General features: G+C 38.9%; 1 protein-coding gene across 5 annotated transcripts in view; it reads left to right on the top strand.

The window, feature by feature from the left end:
* FAT3 (FAT atypical cadherin 3) overlaps positions 1-18118 on the top strand; it is a 603178-nt gene that overhangs the window by 482710 nt on the left and 102350 nt on the right. For 3 of the 5 annotated variants that reach the window (XM_016158662.2, XM_016158659.2, XM_016158660.2), the window contains exons 6-8: positions 1409-1619; positions 2053-2121; positions 11516-11655. In XM_016158662.2, the coding sequence (XP_016014148.2) occupies positions 1409-1619; positions 2053-2121; positions 11516-11655 (420 nt within the window). The remainder of the gene's footprint in view (positions 1-1408; positions 1620-2052; positions 2122-11515; positions 11656-18118) is intronic. The other 2 variants (XM_016158663.2, XM_016158661.2) reach the window with 1 other exon arrangement.

Genomic DNA, 18118 nt, shown 5'->3' with positions numbered 1-18118 from the left:
GGACTATAGTGGATACTGTCCGTGCCCTGCCCAAATCCCCTTTACCAGGTTGGTGGAGCTATCTCCTAACTGCTGTGAGTGTTGGCTGCTAAGGGATCATAGCTGCCCTCTTCTCCAGAGTATCATCCTTGACTTAACTTCTTAGCCTAAGAGGTCCCACATTCCCACCCCAGCCCAGCAGCCTATAGCCAATGACTGACATGAGACCCAAAAAAGTCCAACCCCCTTGCCTCCAGGTGGACCCAACACTGTAGCGCGCTTAGCGATTCCTAGCTCCCCACGGGATCAAGCTGAGGTTAGACTTCAGGTGATACCACATCCTTGCTTAGCATCTTCCCCTGTCTGTCTTTCTTCACTTCCTTTCTCCTGAGAACACTTCCTGCCCCCTCAAGATCATTTGTACTCACATCCCTGTCTCAGACATCTATCTTCAAGGGTCCGCCATCTCACAGGAATTTTCTAGGGCAAAGTGATTGTCCAGGGAGCTTTGAGTTGTCACTGTTTTTAAAGGCTGTTAACTACTAGCCATGCACCTATAAATGTTAATTTTTAATGTAATATTTTAAAAACCTTTATTTTTATTTAATTTTTTAAATTTTCTATCAGTCATGTCTGTTTATTGGACTTAACTGCTCCCCTCTCCCATTTAAGTCCAGGATACCATAGCAGTTAATTGTGTACATCTGGGCAAGGAGACATGCTTTTCTCAGCTCTTATACCAGACCATACAGAGGAATTATTAACACCCTTTTCCCTACCTTGCTGCCTTCAGGATCCCATGCTTCCACCAAGAGAGTTCTCCTTTACCTCTCCAGTAGGCATAACTGAAATGTGCAAGGCTGCTGCCTTTCCCACGCCAGTCCCAGCACTCTTCTGAGATTGTGTGAGTGGAATGCTTCTCCAGAATAAAGCAGAAGGAAGGAGCAGCAAAACATGACCATACACACACACACACACACACACACACACACACACACACACACACACATTTCTGTGCATACACACTTTATTCACACTTAAGTAGAGATTCACATTGCACTCTGTTCCCTTTTACCTTCAGAGGGATAAGGAATCAAATTAGCTATTTCTACTCATGCAACTATCATTCATGACCATAAAACACTAGAAATTATAAGTGCAACATTTGTTTTTCAAATTTTTACACATTCGTAAAGTCGGCGGTGGTCAAAATCACCTTCTGGCAAATGTGGCATGGAGCCCCCTTTTGACTAAGTTGTCTCCTCCCCAGTTCCTGGGCTCATTCTTCCTAGATCTTCACTCTGTTCTCTTTGCTGATGCTGTGATGTGGATGGACTCTCAGCCTAACAACATATGAGTGACAGAATCCAACTTCCACAAGGATCCTAGCCCTAAGACATCTTTCTGTGTTCTCTCTGTGTATGAGTAGATAAAGGCAGTAGACAATGGGCGCCCGCAGAAATCCTCCACGGCCCGCCTCCACATTGAATGGATTAAAAAACCACCCCCTTCACCTATACCACTGACCTTCGATGAGCCATTTTATAACTTCACAGTTATGGAAAGTGACAGAGTCACCGAGATTGTGGGGGTGGTATCTGTGCAGCCAGCTAACACCCCTCTGTGGTTTGACATCGTCGGTAAGTGTGAGTCCTCCAGAGCTGTTTCTGGCAATGTAATCATTAACTGTTTGGAGCAGCTAGCAAAAAACGAACAAACAAAACAACAACAACAACAACAAAACCAACTAATTAGTGCTAAAATTAAAAGATATATAGTGCTGGAATGCAAAAGAGCCAGTAAAATAAATAATAGACCTGTGCTTTCGTTCCAACTCTGTAGCTAAGCTGAACAGAAAGTGCTCTCTGGCTGGATTTTCCATAGTATGTTATTTACTGCAATCTTAATGTCTTTCTGTGTGTCATTTAAATTCTATTGTCACACTTGGCTAATCTCATTTCTAAATGTATTGATGGTACTAGACTTGCTGTCCTTCATTTCTCTCTTTTTCTTCACCTTTTTTCTGCATTCTGTTCTTTTTTTTTTTTCTGCTCCCGACTGCCCTGCTTCAAGGTGGCAAGCATGCTCGAGAGATGTTCTATATTCTACAGACAGCTTGTGGGCAGAACTGTTCAACAGAAGGTACCCTTAGTGCAAACACATTTGCTAAAATACAGCTATCCAATCTGCCTTTTACAGTTTTTTTTAAGCAAATTAAATTACATCTTTCATAACTGCCTGTGACAGGCTGAAGTGCAGCCCACAGATTTCATACATGCCTCTAACAGCTATTGCATTACTCATATAAAGTTACTCTTTTGTTTGAGGTTTGATGGGGTTTGGATTTGGGGGTTTGTTTTGATTTAATTTTTTTCTTTGCTTTTGAGGTGTGTGGGCTTTTTGTTGTTTTGTTTTCATCTTTTTGTAGGTTGGTTTATTTAACTGGGCCTTTTCCAATTGAAAAATAAATTAAAATAAATCCCAACTCCTGTTTTGCAATAGTAGTCCCATTCCTAGGCCAAAAAAAACCCACCAGGAAGAGTTCCCTGGCTCTTGTCCATAAAAGGAAATGGAACCTAGATATATAGCCAGTGAGAGCTTCCCTCAAGAGCTGAATAGAGAAAGCAGATGGAAGCGTGCAGACTAGACCTTGGGAGCCAACCTTTGGATTCCTTGAAAGAAAGCAAGCAAGCACGCCGGGCTGCAAAAAGAGAGGGCAGAACAGCACCACTGCCCTCAACGAACCGGCACGGAGGGACAGTGGAAAGGAAATAAGTGCCGAGGACCAGGAAACAAAACAGGCCGTTGCTAAGAAAAGAGAGGGGAGAGTGGATCAGACACTGGTTGAGCTTGAGCTGACTTCCCACGGTTCTCTCGGTTCTCTGTGGGAGGCGGGGAATCCAGATTGCTGGTCTGGGGGAATCATTTCCTTCTATGTGTCTCTGCCTGGAGAGGATGGGCAGGAACCTGCCTCTCTTCCCAGGAGTGGCTGGACCTGGGGAAAGCATTTAGAACATTCGACATCTGTTTTAATTAGGCACAGAAAAAGAATGTTCCATGGCCCCCAATCAAACCTCAGTAGAGGGGCCTCTGAACTCCCAGAAAGAAAAGGCTTGTTTTCTCCATATTTCATATTATAGAATGATGATGGAACTTATTTGTTTTACTTAATTGGTGTTAGTCACCCTTCCCTGTACACGACCATCTTCATCCCATGCTTTCAACTCCTTCTTCATCTCCACTTAATGCATTTGCAATAAAACCTTCTCTGATCCATGAAAGATATCTCTGCTTCTGTATCTTCTCCGTAATTTTCAGTTCATTAAGTTAGTAACTGACGCAGCTCTTTTCTTGGTGAAACAAAGGGTCGCATACATGCATCCATTGCCTGGTCGCCTGTGCTGTCATTATTTTTGGTGATTCCTTCACCACTACCACCCCAGTCAGTCACAAAAACTGTATTTCAGTGTCAACATGATGTGTCCTCCATGCAGGGCCTCCAGGGACATGTGTGATAGTGACTTCTTTTAAATAGCCCTAAAGAGAGAACAGTCAAAACCCATCAGGAACAGGGCCCCTGGTGTGGTGTCCTGAGCTGTGGGAGGAGTGACCTGCTCTCATCCACCAGTTTATCTCCCTCCTTTCTTGACACTCCAGTTTGCAAGCACCTCGACAGCCTGACAGCACTGCTTCTCAATCTTGCATGATCTATATGCAACCTCCTGACCCGCAGCATATCCCACTGCGTTCCTCGCCTACCCCAGGATACCCTGGCTTGTACTCCTCTTCAAAAGCTCTGCAAGCATGCCTTTCTCTGACACTCAGTCTGACCAGCCATCTGACTCCAGTTAGCCAAGTCAATTCTGCAGTTCCTCAGCATTCCTGCATATGTGTCTGTATATGATTGTGTATAGGTAAGCAGCATGCCTAGTAGTGCCGCATGTAACCTTATTTGAATGTTTTCATGTCGGCATTTTTAGTGCTATTGTATATTTTCATCGTGTTTATCCTATCTCCATTCTTAACCCTTAAGATCAAGGCTTTTGTCTCCTCATTCCTTCCTCCTGCCATGCTTCTGTTGCAGCCCACCCAGGGGGAGTGGAATAAACGATGGTGACCAATGGAGATGGCCCAGGTAGCCAATGCATTAACCCTAGTGATGCACTCTGAGACAAACTCATGATCATTGTGACCCTCCACTGTATTTCCAGCCATGTCAACCACTGCACATTTAACAAAATGAGAATTGTCCAAGAAAAGAAGGTCATTTTACAGATGAGAGCCCTACTTAGAAAGAATACCTTTAAGCTGCTCCAAATATATATCTGGGAATCATTATCAAAAACATGATATCAGTTTTCATGTTTCTCCATCTTTGTTTTTCTAAATGCTATACTCTTCCTATAGAATCCTCTCAGTATCAGAGCACCTGTAGTTCTTTTAATGAAGACCTAAAGGGTTTTCCCTCTGGTCTGTGATGCTTGCATCACCGAGATTTCACTCTAGATCTGGTAACATCTAGCCAAGCTTCTCCAACAAATCAAACTTACTTGGCTGGATACCCAAACAGAACATGATTTTATTTCCATTCCCACATCTAGACAACAACATCTAGCCAAAGACCAACTCTCTGTTTCACTACAAAAGTAAAACCTTTTCCTCATATGCTGATTGCTTTCAGTATTGACATGGTCCCTCTTCCACCAAATCTCCCTTTTGAAAATCCTTTCTAATCTAACAAAGTCATTTTTTTTCAATCTGCTGACATCTTTCCCATCTCTAAAAACCTTTCGTTTTCTTTGTCATATGCAAGATGTTTCATTTTAAGATTTCTTGCTAATTTATCTTTGGCCATTGAAAAGTTCCTCTTTCTTCCCTTCCTCCTTATGTAAGCATCTTTTCTGGCCAAGCTAACAGAGGAATTAAGAGAAGGAACAATGCTTCTCAATGCTTAAGACATTTAGCAGTGTGCTGTAGTTGCATGCTAAGAATTGACACGAGGTATACCGTGTTATCATGGATATGAAATGAGGTCTCAGATTTATGTGTAGGTCTTATCTAGGTAAATACTCTATGACTCTTCCAAGGGAAGTCAAAGCCCTTGGAAGAGTCATGAAGTATTCCATTATAGACCTAGTATATTCGGACAAACACCTGTACTGACACTTGGAGTTATAGAGAATACAACATCCTGGCCTAACACAGCTTACAAATTCTGTAACTGCTGAATTCTCATTAAGTGAGCAGAAATAGTATTTCAGTATGCTTTTTCCCTTGGGGGTATTCTCTCCTCATTTCCATATTTACAAATCTATTCAGTTCTTATTTAACTGCATTTCTTCCCTCTTACCATAATATAAATTCACGAAAACTGTGTGGTAAGCAAGATTTTGTTCCCAAGCCTGAAATCCTGCAGCAGGGATCTGCCAATCACTTTCTTGTGTCTCCAAAGAGACCACTGCTTATAAGAAGTTATATCGCTAGACCCTCCTTAACAGAAACAGAAGCCCAACTTCTAACCTAGTTAAGAAAGCTGTTATTAAAAGGAAACATAATAAAGTTCAGCTGTTCTGTGTTTAAACAGCCCAACTCACAGCATGTTCCTTCTCCGTGTTAAAAGGGGAAAAAAATCAAGGGAACAAAGTTAACCCCTAATCTTTGTGGCTTTATCACATATCTTCACACTTTTCAGGAGAATATGATTTCAACTCAGCAGCTCCTTGATTTGCATACTACCATTATTACACACTTCAAATAATTCCTCTTTACCCACAGCTTGATGGGGAATGTTGCCACCCAATTTTATAGCTTTATGCTTGACCTAGACTAGAGAAAGTTTTTCTTGTAGATAAGCAATTAGTATGTCATTGTTTATTTACCTCACCCAATGTATAAAGAGGAGAAAGACTTTTCTTTGAAAATAATTCTCTGATGGTGTGAGCTATCCCAGAGGTCCAACTCTAGCTGAAATACTTTTCTGTGTTGCAGGTAAATAAAGTCTACCTCGACCCTTAGTTTGTCATAGGTTCCTGCAGACTTTGGGTTCTCGGATGCTTCTGTCCCATAAGCTACCACCTGCCCTTCTTGAGCCTGTCACCAGTGGATCCCTCCCTTATTAGGCTTGGATCAAATGGGCAAGTTAAACTCCGCTCACACTAGCAGCATCCTTGTTCTCTGACTAGAGCCTGGACATCTCTGGATCTTTCCTAACAAACTGGCCATATTTCTTAGTCACAAAACTCTTACCCACCCCTCCTGAGAGAAGCCATGTCTGTGGCCATTTCTAATACAACTCTTTCTCCATCAGGATGACACTTGTTCATTGTCATTCAATTGACATCAAATACTTCATTTCTTCTACTCTACAGTCTGCCCCTAATTTGATCCCAAACAACCATTTCTATTCTCCATAGCAACAATACAGGCCATAGTAGGACACCTGAAGAGATTTTAAGAAAATAGTAAAAAAGCTAAATAGCACTTTACATATTCATTGTTTTAAGAAAATGGATTTTAAATCAGATTCTAGAAGATATTTTCCTTCCTACCACTGTTTCCTGACCTCTACTCCATGTCTCCTGCCTTCCATGTAAAATATCTTTTTCAGCCCCGTACTGTGCTTGCTTCATTCCAAGGCAAAAAAAAATTATTCATGATCAAACCATAACTGATATTTAGCATTTTTCCTAAGTTCAGTGTACAAGCAGAACTTGAATGAGCAGCTTGTGAACAACTCCCTTAATTCACTGAGATTCAGCAGCTCAGTGTTTTGGAAGCTTCTCACGTAACACTTCCCCCTTAGTGACTACTAGTTTTTGGGTGGTATTATTACAATTACATGTAGAATAGAATGGAATAATATGCTAGGGAAGAGTGTGATATTCACTATTGGAACTCATCGTGGAGAGATGGTGATGCTTTGTGCCCTTTTTTAGAGAAAAGCTCGATTAGATTGTGGCCTGACACCCTGCTGCCCAGCACATTCAAATAGTAGCTGCCAGCTGAAAATATTTTCATTCTTGTCCTATTTCTAAAAGCTTTCGAGGGCATTCCAACTTGATATGTTTAACTTTAGAATCCAATAGAAACCCAAGATGCCTCTTCTATTCTTTGTTTACTCTATTACTCCCACCTTGACCAAAAATAGTCCTAGCGAAATGTCCCCAACATGAATTATCTGTTATGTGGGCTGTTCACAACCTCGCTTTTAACCATCTCTGCCGCACACCCCTGCAGCAACGCTCAGGCTGTGACTTTTCAAATTTCCCACTTTGTTGAAACTCAGACCAGCTCTGTGGCGTCTTCCCTTCTCCCACCTTTTGTTTAGCCTAACGCTACTGTGCTAGCATACTCTGGCTTTGCATGTTGTGTTACTGGCTCTGAGGAAGCACATCTTGTTTAAACAGAATGCTGCTAGTGAAAATGGACTCCTTCCATTTGATAGTCTCACCCCAGATGAATTTGACATGGTTTCCTATGAAATGAAATCACCTTTCAGGCTAAAAGGGAGCCTGAAAAATGAGCCCTGGGGGAGAGATATGGAGTCATTTATGAAATGGGATGCTTAAGTGGTAGGTTATTAAATTGCATAAGGGTTGATGGTGAACTGCTGGTCTGGATTCTGTGTCCCTGGTCAGAAATTCATTTTAAAACTCAGGGAAGATTTTGGAAACCTTGTTTTACATGAAATCTTGTTTTCGGATTTCAGACTGAGAGATACTTCACAGGCTCTCTCAAGTGTTCCTTAATCGGCTTTCTATTATCTATCTCCCTGACTCCTTTAGAAGTTTCTGTTTTGGAGTATTTGAGGCAGTAAAAGTGAAAGAAGGAGATACACACCACACACACACACACGCACACACACACACACACACACACACACACACAGGAAAAGAGAACTATAAAAAATTATAACTCTAAAAGTAGCCAAAAATGTTACTTGATATGAAAAATAACTCATAAGAAAGCACACAATCTTGTTATGTAAAATATGTCAATTTTATGCCGCTAAGCACATGTAATGATTATGTATTTCTGCATAGGGCCCCAAGGAAAATTCGAGTCTCAGGCAGTTGAAGGAAAATATATAGGACTGCCTCATTTAAACAGTAACTGAAACCAGAAATCTTTGCTTGCATGTTCTCTAATTTCATGTTCATTCATCTTTAAATTGGAGCAAAACAAGGTTTTATAATTTGTATAATTTCTGTTTTGCCTTAATCTACAAATTTTCATCTATTAAAATGATTGGTGTTAAAAGATTATCTCTTCTCCGACCCTAAGCCCCCAAAAAACAATCAGGGTACTCATTTTAAGAAAGTACATTAGTTTCCCCTTATCATCAAAGGATATGTTCCAAGACCTCCAATGGATGGCTGAAAGCATGGATAGTACCATAACCTAGATGTATTGTTTTTTTCCTATATATACATTCCTATGAGAAAGTTTAATTTATAAATTAAGCACAGTAAGAGATTCACAACAATAACTACTAAAATAGAGCAATTACAATAATATACTGTAATAAAAGTAATCTGAATGTGGTCTTTCTCTCCAGTAATTTTTATATTTTTCAGTCCAAACTTACTTCCTTACTTGCAATCAATGACTCATTTCAGAGGGTCCCTTGCTGACATCTCTGTAGAGGTTCAATGCTTCCTGGTGCAACATATTGCAGTCAGTCAAACACGTTTTCTATTCATGTCTTCAACCCAGAAATTTAATGTTTTTTTCATATTAACTAAGCATTTATCATGCATTGTGGCTGTAACTTTCACAGTTTGAGGTGCAGCCACAAAACTAGCACAAACTTCTTTTGCCTTCTTCACAATTTCACAGATAGAAGATTTGTTCTTATCATAGACCTTAGCAACCTCAGTATTAGAATTTTTATTTCTTTCCTTAAACCAAGAACTTTTACCTTTTCACTTAAAGGCTTCTCTTTGGCCTATCCAAATTGCCAGCATCACTAGTCTTGTGCTTTGGATCATTATTAAGTAAAACAGGGTTACTTGAATACAAGCACTGTGATACCATAACAGTTTATTTGTTAACCAAAATGGCTACTGACTGACAGGTGGGGTGCGTATACAGAATGGGTATGCTGGACAAAGGGATGATTCGTAACTGGGCGGGAAGGAGCAGGACAGCTCATGATTTAATCATCCTACTCAGAATGACAAATTAAAACTTATGATTTGTTTATTTCTGAAATTTTCCATCTACTATTTTCAGACTGCAATTGAAAATGAAATCAGGGATGGGGAGACTACTATAAACATCTTGGTTAAAAAAAAAAAATTCTAAAAATTATTTTAAATGTGATTTAAAAAATGATTTCATACCCACCAGAAATGTCTTTAGATGTTGCATCCTCATTTTTTTTTTTTTTTTTTGCACAGATCTGGGGTGATTTTTATGCCCTTCCTTTGAAAGTTTTCATGACAAAATTTCTTTCAGAAGGTACCACTTGATAGCAAATGATTTTTCTTTGCTCATTAAGATGGTTATTCAAGGCACTTGAATCAGCCTTACATTTTATCTCATGTGGGTATCAACATGAAACATTCCCTTTGAAACAGACATGGTGACCTAAGGCTTACTTCTCTTTTCAGCCTAGATTTCTTCTCCTGTCTCCTTTTCCTGTTCTTCAAAAGATTTTTTTGTTGTTGTTTTTAGAATTAACATTTAGTTCTCCTCAGTAAATCAGTTAGCGATATTAATTAGGAGACGAGTCTCTTTTTAGATGAAATTTTTGAAAAATATATTATCTCCAAGCAATTCTCTGGTACCCCTGTATCTCCATAACTTTAATTAAATGTCAAGGGCAATTATGTTCTCTCTAGTAATTAAATGATCTTGAGTGTATATGACCACTGGAAGCAATGAGTATTTGAAATATATATGACCAGATTTTTTTTTTTAAGTAAACCATATTACAGGAGTCACACCCTTATCTATGGTTCTACTTTCTGCGGTTTCAGTTACAGTTGACCTCGGTCCAAAAATATCTATGTCATTCACCTCACTTAGGCATTGTGTCATCTCACAAGAAGAAGGGTGTGTACAATACAATAAGATATTTTGAGAGACCATATTCACATAACTTTATTACAGTATATGTATTGTTTAATTACTATTTTATTATTAGTTATTGTTTATCTCATGCTCTAATATATAAATTAAAATTTAGTATAGGTATGTATGTAAAGGAAAAGACCACATGTACAGGGTTCAATACTATCCTTGGTTTCAGGTGTTCACTGGGAGTCTCAGAATATATGCCCTGTGAATAAGGGGGGGACGACTGTATTTATTCAGTGTCACTGTACATCAAATTCTAGTAATTCAAGTAAAATTTTTCTTTCCCTTAACTCATCTGCCCATTTGTAATAGTAATATCATAGAAATTATATATGGTATTATTCATTTCATTGATCAGCAAAATAAAATGCGGAGAATGTTGACTGTTAGAGAAGCCAAGATTTCTTTTCAAAAAATAAGAAATTCAATAAATGTATCAGCCTATGTGTTGCAGTTAAATAAAATTACTACCCAATAATAAAATTAATTGACATCATGAAATTTCAGATCAAAACAAATAGAACTTATAAACATATACTGATATTTATTAAAATTGCCCTAGCATTTATACCATTATCCTCTCTTTTGGAACGATCATAAACCACTTTGGTTCACAGAAATGGAAACAATCTACAGTAATTTCAACAAGGCTTATGTTGTCTTAAGCACATGATTCACAGATTGTGGATTATACCTGGTCCAAGAGGGAAAAAGTAAAGTTTTCTAAACTTTTGTATTAATTGTTAAGTTGATGTTACATACGTCAATGTTTTCCTCTAATTCTTTCCAGATTTTATTTTGTGAATTTCACAAAGTCTTTCTATTTTGGGGGAGAAAAATAATTCACACTGACGAAATGGCATAAAAACTTTTCTATAAATATCCCAACTTTCAGACATAGAATTTTTAATATGGAATTGGTTTTTTTGTTTGTTTTTGCTTTTTCTTATTTTCTAATGTTTATAATTTTATTTCTGACAGCAAATTAGGGACATGAGCTCTATCCACCAAATGTTTGCCATCAATCCTGCAATTTGAGTGTCTACTCATTTTTGTTAATAATAATTGGGCTGTTTACTAAGAATTTAATCTACTTTGGAAAAGCAAAAAGATCTACAAATTCCTAGCACAGAAGCCGCAAGAGGCTGAAGAGCCTTTAACTTTTTAAATATTTTATGGAGTCAGTTTATGCTTCACTGCTCTAACAGTGCTGAGGTTTTCTTTGCAATACATTATTTTTGGGTGTCATTTGTTATGCATTGCAGAGGCTGTGTTTTGAAATTAGAATTAAGTTAGAAATGAAGAGGTCCCGTTTAATGTGTACAAAATTGAGTCATAAGGATACTTGTCAAAAATATTTCTATTTAAGAGCTGTCTTTAAAGCTATATGCTTTAATACATGTAATAACTTCTCAGATATGCTAATTTTATGTTGTTTTTGTGAAATCATCAGGGGGGAATTTTGACAGCTCTTTTGACGCAGAGAAGGGTGTTGGGACAATTGTCATTGCAAAACCTTTGGACGCAGAGCAGAGGTCCATTTATAATATGAGTGTGGAAGTCACCGATGGAACAAATGTTGCTGTCACTCAGGTAAGATGTCAAATTACTAAATAGTGGGAATGCCAAAAGGTCTGCTAAAGTCAGAGTTTCAAACAATTGAAAAATGTATTGGAAGTAGTAAATTATGTCCATGGATTTCTAGTGTATAAAAAAAATCATTTGAGAGAACAACTTAGAGAAAGGATTCTGTCAACAGTATTATATAACGTAGCTACCTCTTTCAAGAAATTGTGTTTGTTCATGTAGGGAAGAGTAAGATGTGTTTGTTTCCTGTTCATTTACTGTAGGTCTATCTTTTTGACAGCAAAGTCAGCTTTCCTTGAATTTAGAAAGAGGAGTACATTATATTGTCTGAGTTAATACACCATAATATCCTTCACCTCATCTGTCACAGAAAGTTAAAGCTAGAGAATACCTAAGAGTCCAAATTAGTTTTACAAACTAAGATCAGATGAGTGATACAGCCAAGGTCACGTAGCCTTAATAAAGAACAAGGAGTGTGATCTATGTGCCCTAATTCCCGTCTCCTGTTTTATAGCCTGCATGCCAATGGTTCTTTATCCTGACTGCACAGTAGAATCCCCTGGTTGTTAAAACCGCTGAAGCCTGGGCCTCACCCTAAGAGACTTTTTAAATTAGCTATGTCTTAGCATATCCAAACCCAACTTTTTAGCACTACTTAGAAATATAAGACATGTCTGAATAAAATACAAATAAAGCATGGAACCATATTCAGTTTCCTTCTTTTCTCCAGGATTTTAGAACAATTGAATTAAATAGTAATCCACCATGCCCAGAATGTTATAGAGGCACATTAAATATTTTTAGAATGAGTGAATGATTAGTGGATAACTACATATTCAACTGGGCCTATACGGAAGTCATGCTGGATCTCCAAAGCACACAGCTCATTCATATTAATTGAAAATAAAAACTATCAGTGAAACTTTTATGTTAGAATTTCATTAAGACCCAATGAGAAATCATTTAACAGCACTTATTTCACAAGTATTTCTTTAGTTCATGGCTATACTAAGCACTGTACTAGGTGCCTGAGTCACAGTGATTCAGAATTTTAAAACCGAGTGACAAGATACGCCCACTTTTAAAAAATTAATATGGAAGCATCTATTACAATACCTTTAATGTATACATTGTTTCAGTCCCACTTTCACTGATTTTATTTCAGACTAATGTATAGTTAGAGTTATCTCCAAAGTTGTTGGGGAGGAGTTAGAGACTTGGGGTGAACTTGGAGCTTCCCCTTGGCAAGGAAAAGCTAAGCGGATTAATAAAGAGTATCAAGAGATTTTTTTCTCAAAAGCTTCCACTTTGTGTCCCCAACAAAATGACTTTCTCAAGAAGTATGCACTAACAGTTTCCAGAGTATAAACTTGTATGCAATCGTTACTATCATCAGAAAACCATTGCTCGATCAGGCTGTGTTGGGCCAGAATACGCCACCAATCTCTGCCGGTCCAGGCCTCTGCTCACGTTTGCCACGGCAGCTCTGGCAGTAGTGGCAGCAGCAGTTCTCTGAAATAGTCAAAGCCCTCATTGTCAAGGACATTTTTACAAAAAGGTGTTTTAGAAAAGAAAAGGCATTCTAGATTTCTTTTAGAAACCACTAAAGCATACTCCAAACCATGAACCTAGGCAGCTTAATGATTCTACCATCAAACAGATACTCCTCACCATATAACTAAATAAATGTCTTATAGCCCCAAAACACCTGCTCACTTTTCCTTTGAGAACTTTACTCTGCTTTGTTCATTTGTAATCATAAAACATGGTATGACACGAGTTTCCAATCAGCCATAAACAACACGTGGAATTTTACTTCACAAGTGTCAAATAAATCCAAGCCTCAGGGATCTCTGTGTCTGCCTGAAAACCCTTCATCTTCACTTTAGCCTTTTCTCCCAACTCATAGGATTCTTACACTGCAAAGCTACAATGTCAGGTGATGAGTAAACATCCTTTTCCTCACCGAGACTCCCTAGTGTGAGTACAAAGGTTCTGTGGAGTTCAAGTTATAAAGATGCAGATGTACTAAATGGAAAAACAAAGCATCTCAACATATACAGAAATCTCCTGGCAAGATGGACAAGGACCTCTGCATAAAATAGTTGTTGATTTTATGAAGGCTATTATTATACGTTATAACATCGTATTTGTCAGCATGGACTTTGTAGCGATACACCTGTGTCCCAATCCCAACTCTGCTGCTTACTAGCTGCATCTCCTCCGGCAGGTGCAGGTCACTTCACCTCTCTGCACTCTAGACTCTTCATCTATAACCTGGACTTAGCAAGACTTACATCATTAGAGCTGTGTGGATTACATGAGTTTATATAGAGTATTGGCATGAGGTCTAAATATAGTAAGGTCTCAAGAAATATTAGCTAGGGCTGCAATTATTATTACTGTCATCACATAGCCTCTCTGAGCATTTGTATCACAGGGACTGCCTTAGAGGTTGTTGTGAGAAATAAATGAGTGTCTGAGACAGCACTCGGATAAAGGGGTTGATCCAGTGCTGCATCCCAGGCTTTAAATGAAAGACTGTTTTTGTAACTTTTTGACTCGCCATGGGGAGGAAAGTATAAAATGATCCCTTAATGCAACGCATCCTCGATGAAAGTACCCTCGATGCAGATCAAACCAGGTAGAATTTTTCAAGGGCCCTGAGCACCCTAGACCCTGGGTATATTAGTGGGCTTTTCCTAGTTCCTGATGCTCCCTCCCAGGACGGTTATCTTTGATGGCTCTTTGACAGTCTTCTCTTTGCTTAAAACCACCCAACATTGTTAAGTGCTTTCTGCGTTCCAAGAATTATCTCAAAGTTTTAAAAACTTACTCCCAATTTTTATGTGTATAATGTCATGGAATGGTAGCAAATAGTTTATGGCTGCACCAGGAATAGCATTACTCTAGACCAAAAAATGAAAAATGTCGAGTGGAGAGATTTCAAACTGGCACCCTGGTTCCGGTTATGTTCCTTCCTGTCCAGACCCCTTCCCGCTCTCCAGATCCTGCTGCCTCCACTAAGCCAATACAAGTCAGGACCCTGTTGTGCAATCAAATTAAACTCCCCAAGATAGTCTCAGATCCTGGAAGGTGCTTGAAGCCCATGAAATTGCTTATAAATGTTGGTGTGTATGTATGTTTTTTTTTTTTAGCGAGTAGACCCTTAGTATTCATCAGGTGTCCTAATGAGTATGGCTTAAAAATAGGTAAGATAAACTAGCTCTTCAACATTATTTTATTACTCGGAAACTCTAGTTAAAAGTTTCCACATGCAACCACCCATGCTTCCTAGAAAACACACACCTGAGGGGGACTGTCAGTTTTATAAAGCTTTCCTGCTGTGATAACTGGGCTATTTTCATGGTATTTCAAAGCACCGTTGTCCTGAGTTAAAAAAAGAGGCTAAGTTTATCTATCAGAGTCATGGATAAGAAAGAGGAGGTTAACTCCCTTCAAGAAATAAAAAAAAAAAAAAAAAATAGAAATAATCTGTGAAAAATGAAGGGCACCGCTGTTCTTCAACATTACGGAAGTGTTCCCCACTTTGATGTTGTGGAAGCCCAGCAATGAGCATAAGTGTCTGGCTTAAAAGGGAAAGATGAAAGGTTTGAGCGAGGGGGTATAGTCTGGGTAGAGAAAAGGTGAGGCATCATAGGAACGCTGGCTCTTATCAGAGTGGAAAGGAAATATCCAGGTGGAACCAGAGGCCCATAAAGCGCAGGGATAATGAGATACCAGGAGGATGAGGTTACTGTCCAAGCACCGAGGAGCACTACAGATCTCTTGTGAGAGGGATTCTACCCTAGGGCCCAGACTGTGGTCTCCACGTACCATTTCACACGGAGAGGAACCGGGATTCCTTTCAAAATAATTGATTCCAGGTTTGGGTCAGGAGCCTGGGCATCTTATCTTGCCAGAAAAGACTAGTGGAATCATCTTCAAAGGTGACTGGAGGCAACTTAAACTACCTTCCACTAGCCAAAGATGAGGTAATTTGAACATTAAAGATAATGACTGTAATTGACTGAAATACATGAAATCAATTTTTAAAAATTGTTTATATTCAAAAAGAAACTCATTTAACTTTCTCAATTACTTTATGAGGCAGGTACTATTTACAGTAGATAAAATGCCTCACCCTGAGCCCCCAAACATGTCCATGTCCAATCCAAGTCTCCAGAATTTGTGAATATGAGCCCCTGAGCAGATGTCTTCCTCCAGCCGAAGTAGGAAGAGATGCAGCAAAAGGGGAAGTCAGAGATTCTACATGGGAGAGGATTTGAAACATTGCTAGTTTGAATGTGGAAGGGGCAACATGACAAGGAACACTGGCACCCTTAGGAGCTGAGAGGGGCTCCTGCTGACAGCCAGCAAGGAGTGGGACTGCAAGCCTATAACATTAAGTACCTGGATTCAGCCAACTTGGAGCTTGGAGCTGATTCATCCCCAAAGCTTCTAGAAGGGAACTCATCCCTGCCAATCCCTGAGTTCAGCTTTCTGAGACTCTGAGTAGAGAACCCAGTCGAAGCACACCATACTGAAACTTCTGCTCTACAGAGCTAGGAGATAATAAATGGGTGTTGTTTTAAACTGCGAAGTTCGTGGTAATTGGTTCTGTTAGAAATAGGAGATGTCGATGTAAGAAATGTCTAAACCTGTAGAGAATTCTTATGAATTTATTTGGACCAAAATGATGACATGCCAGGGAGCAAGATTTCAAATGCTCCAGAGAATGGCAGTTTTGCAGCTTATTTTATAAATTAGAATCAAAGGAGAAGACATAAAGAAGATGCATGAAATTATGGGTGGTAGATTAAGAAGGTGAGAGAGAGCATGGGGGGAAAATCTCTAGGACTGGTTAAAAGGCAAAATGGATTAACACATACTTCTTTTACATTGGTCGGTACAGGCTAATTAATAATTAACATTTACACTACATAAAGATGAGCACAAGATAATGAGTGATTCTATGGTCTTGTGCTCTGATACAGGTGGTTGTGCTTCAAAGGGTAGGAAAAGATAACTGCTCTGACATTTCAAAAGTATGTTATTCTAGATGCATCAGAACAATGGATAGAGCTCACTTAAGGGAAATGTTGATCTTTGCTAAGAAAGCTATAGGCCTGGAAACCGACTGCTCACTATGACCTGTCCAGTTAGGAATTTGTGATCACACCATCTTGTGTGATTACTTTTGGTCACTGAACTGTCAGGTTTATTGCCTAGCAAAATAATATAAAATATTATTTTATTCACCAAAATAACCCCCTTTAGTCATACCCATTTTATAGTTAAGGAAATTGGGGCAAAAACAAAGTTAAGCAACTTGAATAGATCAGGGTTCAGACACAAGCAGTTGGATTTAGAGCTTACTTTCTCAGCCACTGCACTGTGCTGCCTCTCAAAGGCAAGATTAAATGCTAAGGCATAAAGAACAACTCACCTGACCCTCCTTGTTATGAGGGGGACACATTTTTAGATGGCTGCCCAGGGGACGTGACACCACCTATGGCCATTAGAATGTCTTATAGCCAGCCATACTTGCTGGGAAGAAAGCAAAATACCCCACCCTCCTCGTAGCCCTCACTTCAACCGACTGAACTTATGGGCCACAAAAACACACATTACCAAGGAAAAGAAATTATGAATTTTAACAGCTTTCCTCAAGCATCTGTCAGACCAATCTGAGCTATTGCATCTTTATAGCATATTTAAACAAATCTAGAACATGACTCTTCTGAAGGATCAATGGATAGAAATACATAGGAATATAAAACACTTGATATTTGCATAGTAAGACTTAACAAGCCTCACTCTTAAGTTTCACTTTCTTGTCACTGAGGGAGTAGTTAAATCAAGTGTTATTATACTCATTTATCCAGTGAGAAACTGAGACACAGACTAGTTAGCTGGCTGCTTGTGGTGTATACAGGTAAAAAGATAGAAACCCACTTCTTCTTTCTGAAAATCAGATACTATCTCAGAAACTTTCTTCTACCTACCTATATATACAAAATATACAATTCAATTCATTAGGGGAAGCATTTTGTATAGTGGAAGGAGCACTGACCCTGAATCAGGTGACTCAGCACTTCACCAGTTGCTATCTGTGTTGCTAAAGAAGGTAGCTCCATCTCTGCGAGACTCAGTTTCTTCTGTAAAATGGGGATGAGACCTTCCGCGCCTCATGGGTTGTTATAAGAATAAAATGTTATGAGAAGATCCTTGAGATCTGTGATGTGTTGGACACGTTCGGGTTTTATTTTTGCAGTCTCATTTTCAACCTAAAATTGAAATAATATACCTTATAACTATAAAATATTATGTGTGTGGCTTTTATTGTTATTCATGAAAGACAGTAGAGATAGTCATGCCCAAATAATAATCTAAAAATTACATCGATTTGATTCGGGAACTCGTGATGTGTGCTTTTGTGATTTTAATATACTTTTCTTATTCAAGA

The sequence above is a fragment of the Rousettus aegyptiacus genome, unplaced genomic scaffold (assembly GCF_014176215.1).
Source record: "Rousettus aegyptiacus isolate mRouAeg1 unplaced genomic scaffold, mRouAeg1.p scaffold_m13_p_5, whole genome shotgun sequence".
NCBI classification, from domain to species: Eukaryota; Metazoa; Chordata; class Mammalia; order Chiroptera; family Pteropodidae; genus Rousettus; species Rousettus aegyptiacus.
This window is presented reverse-complemented; position numbering and strand designations above follow the sequence as displayed.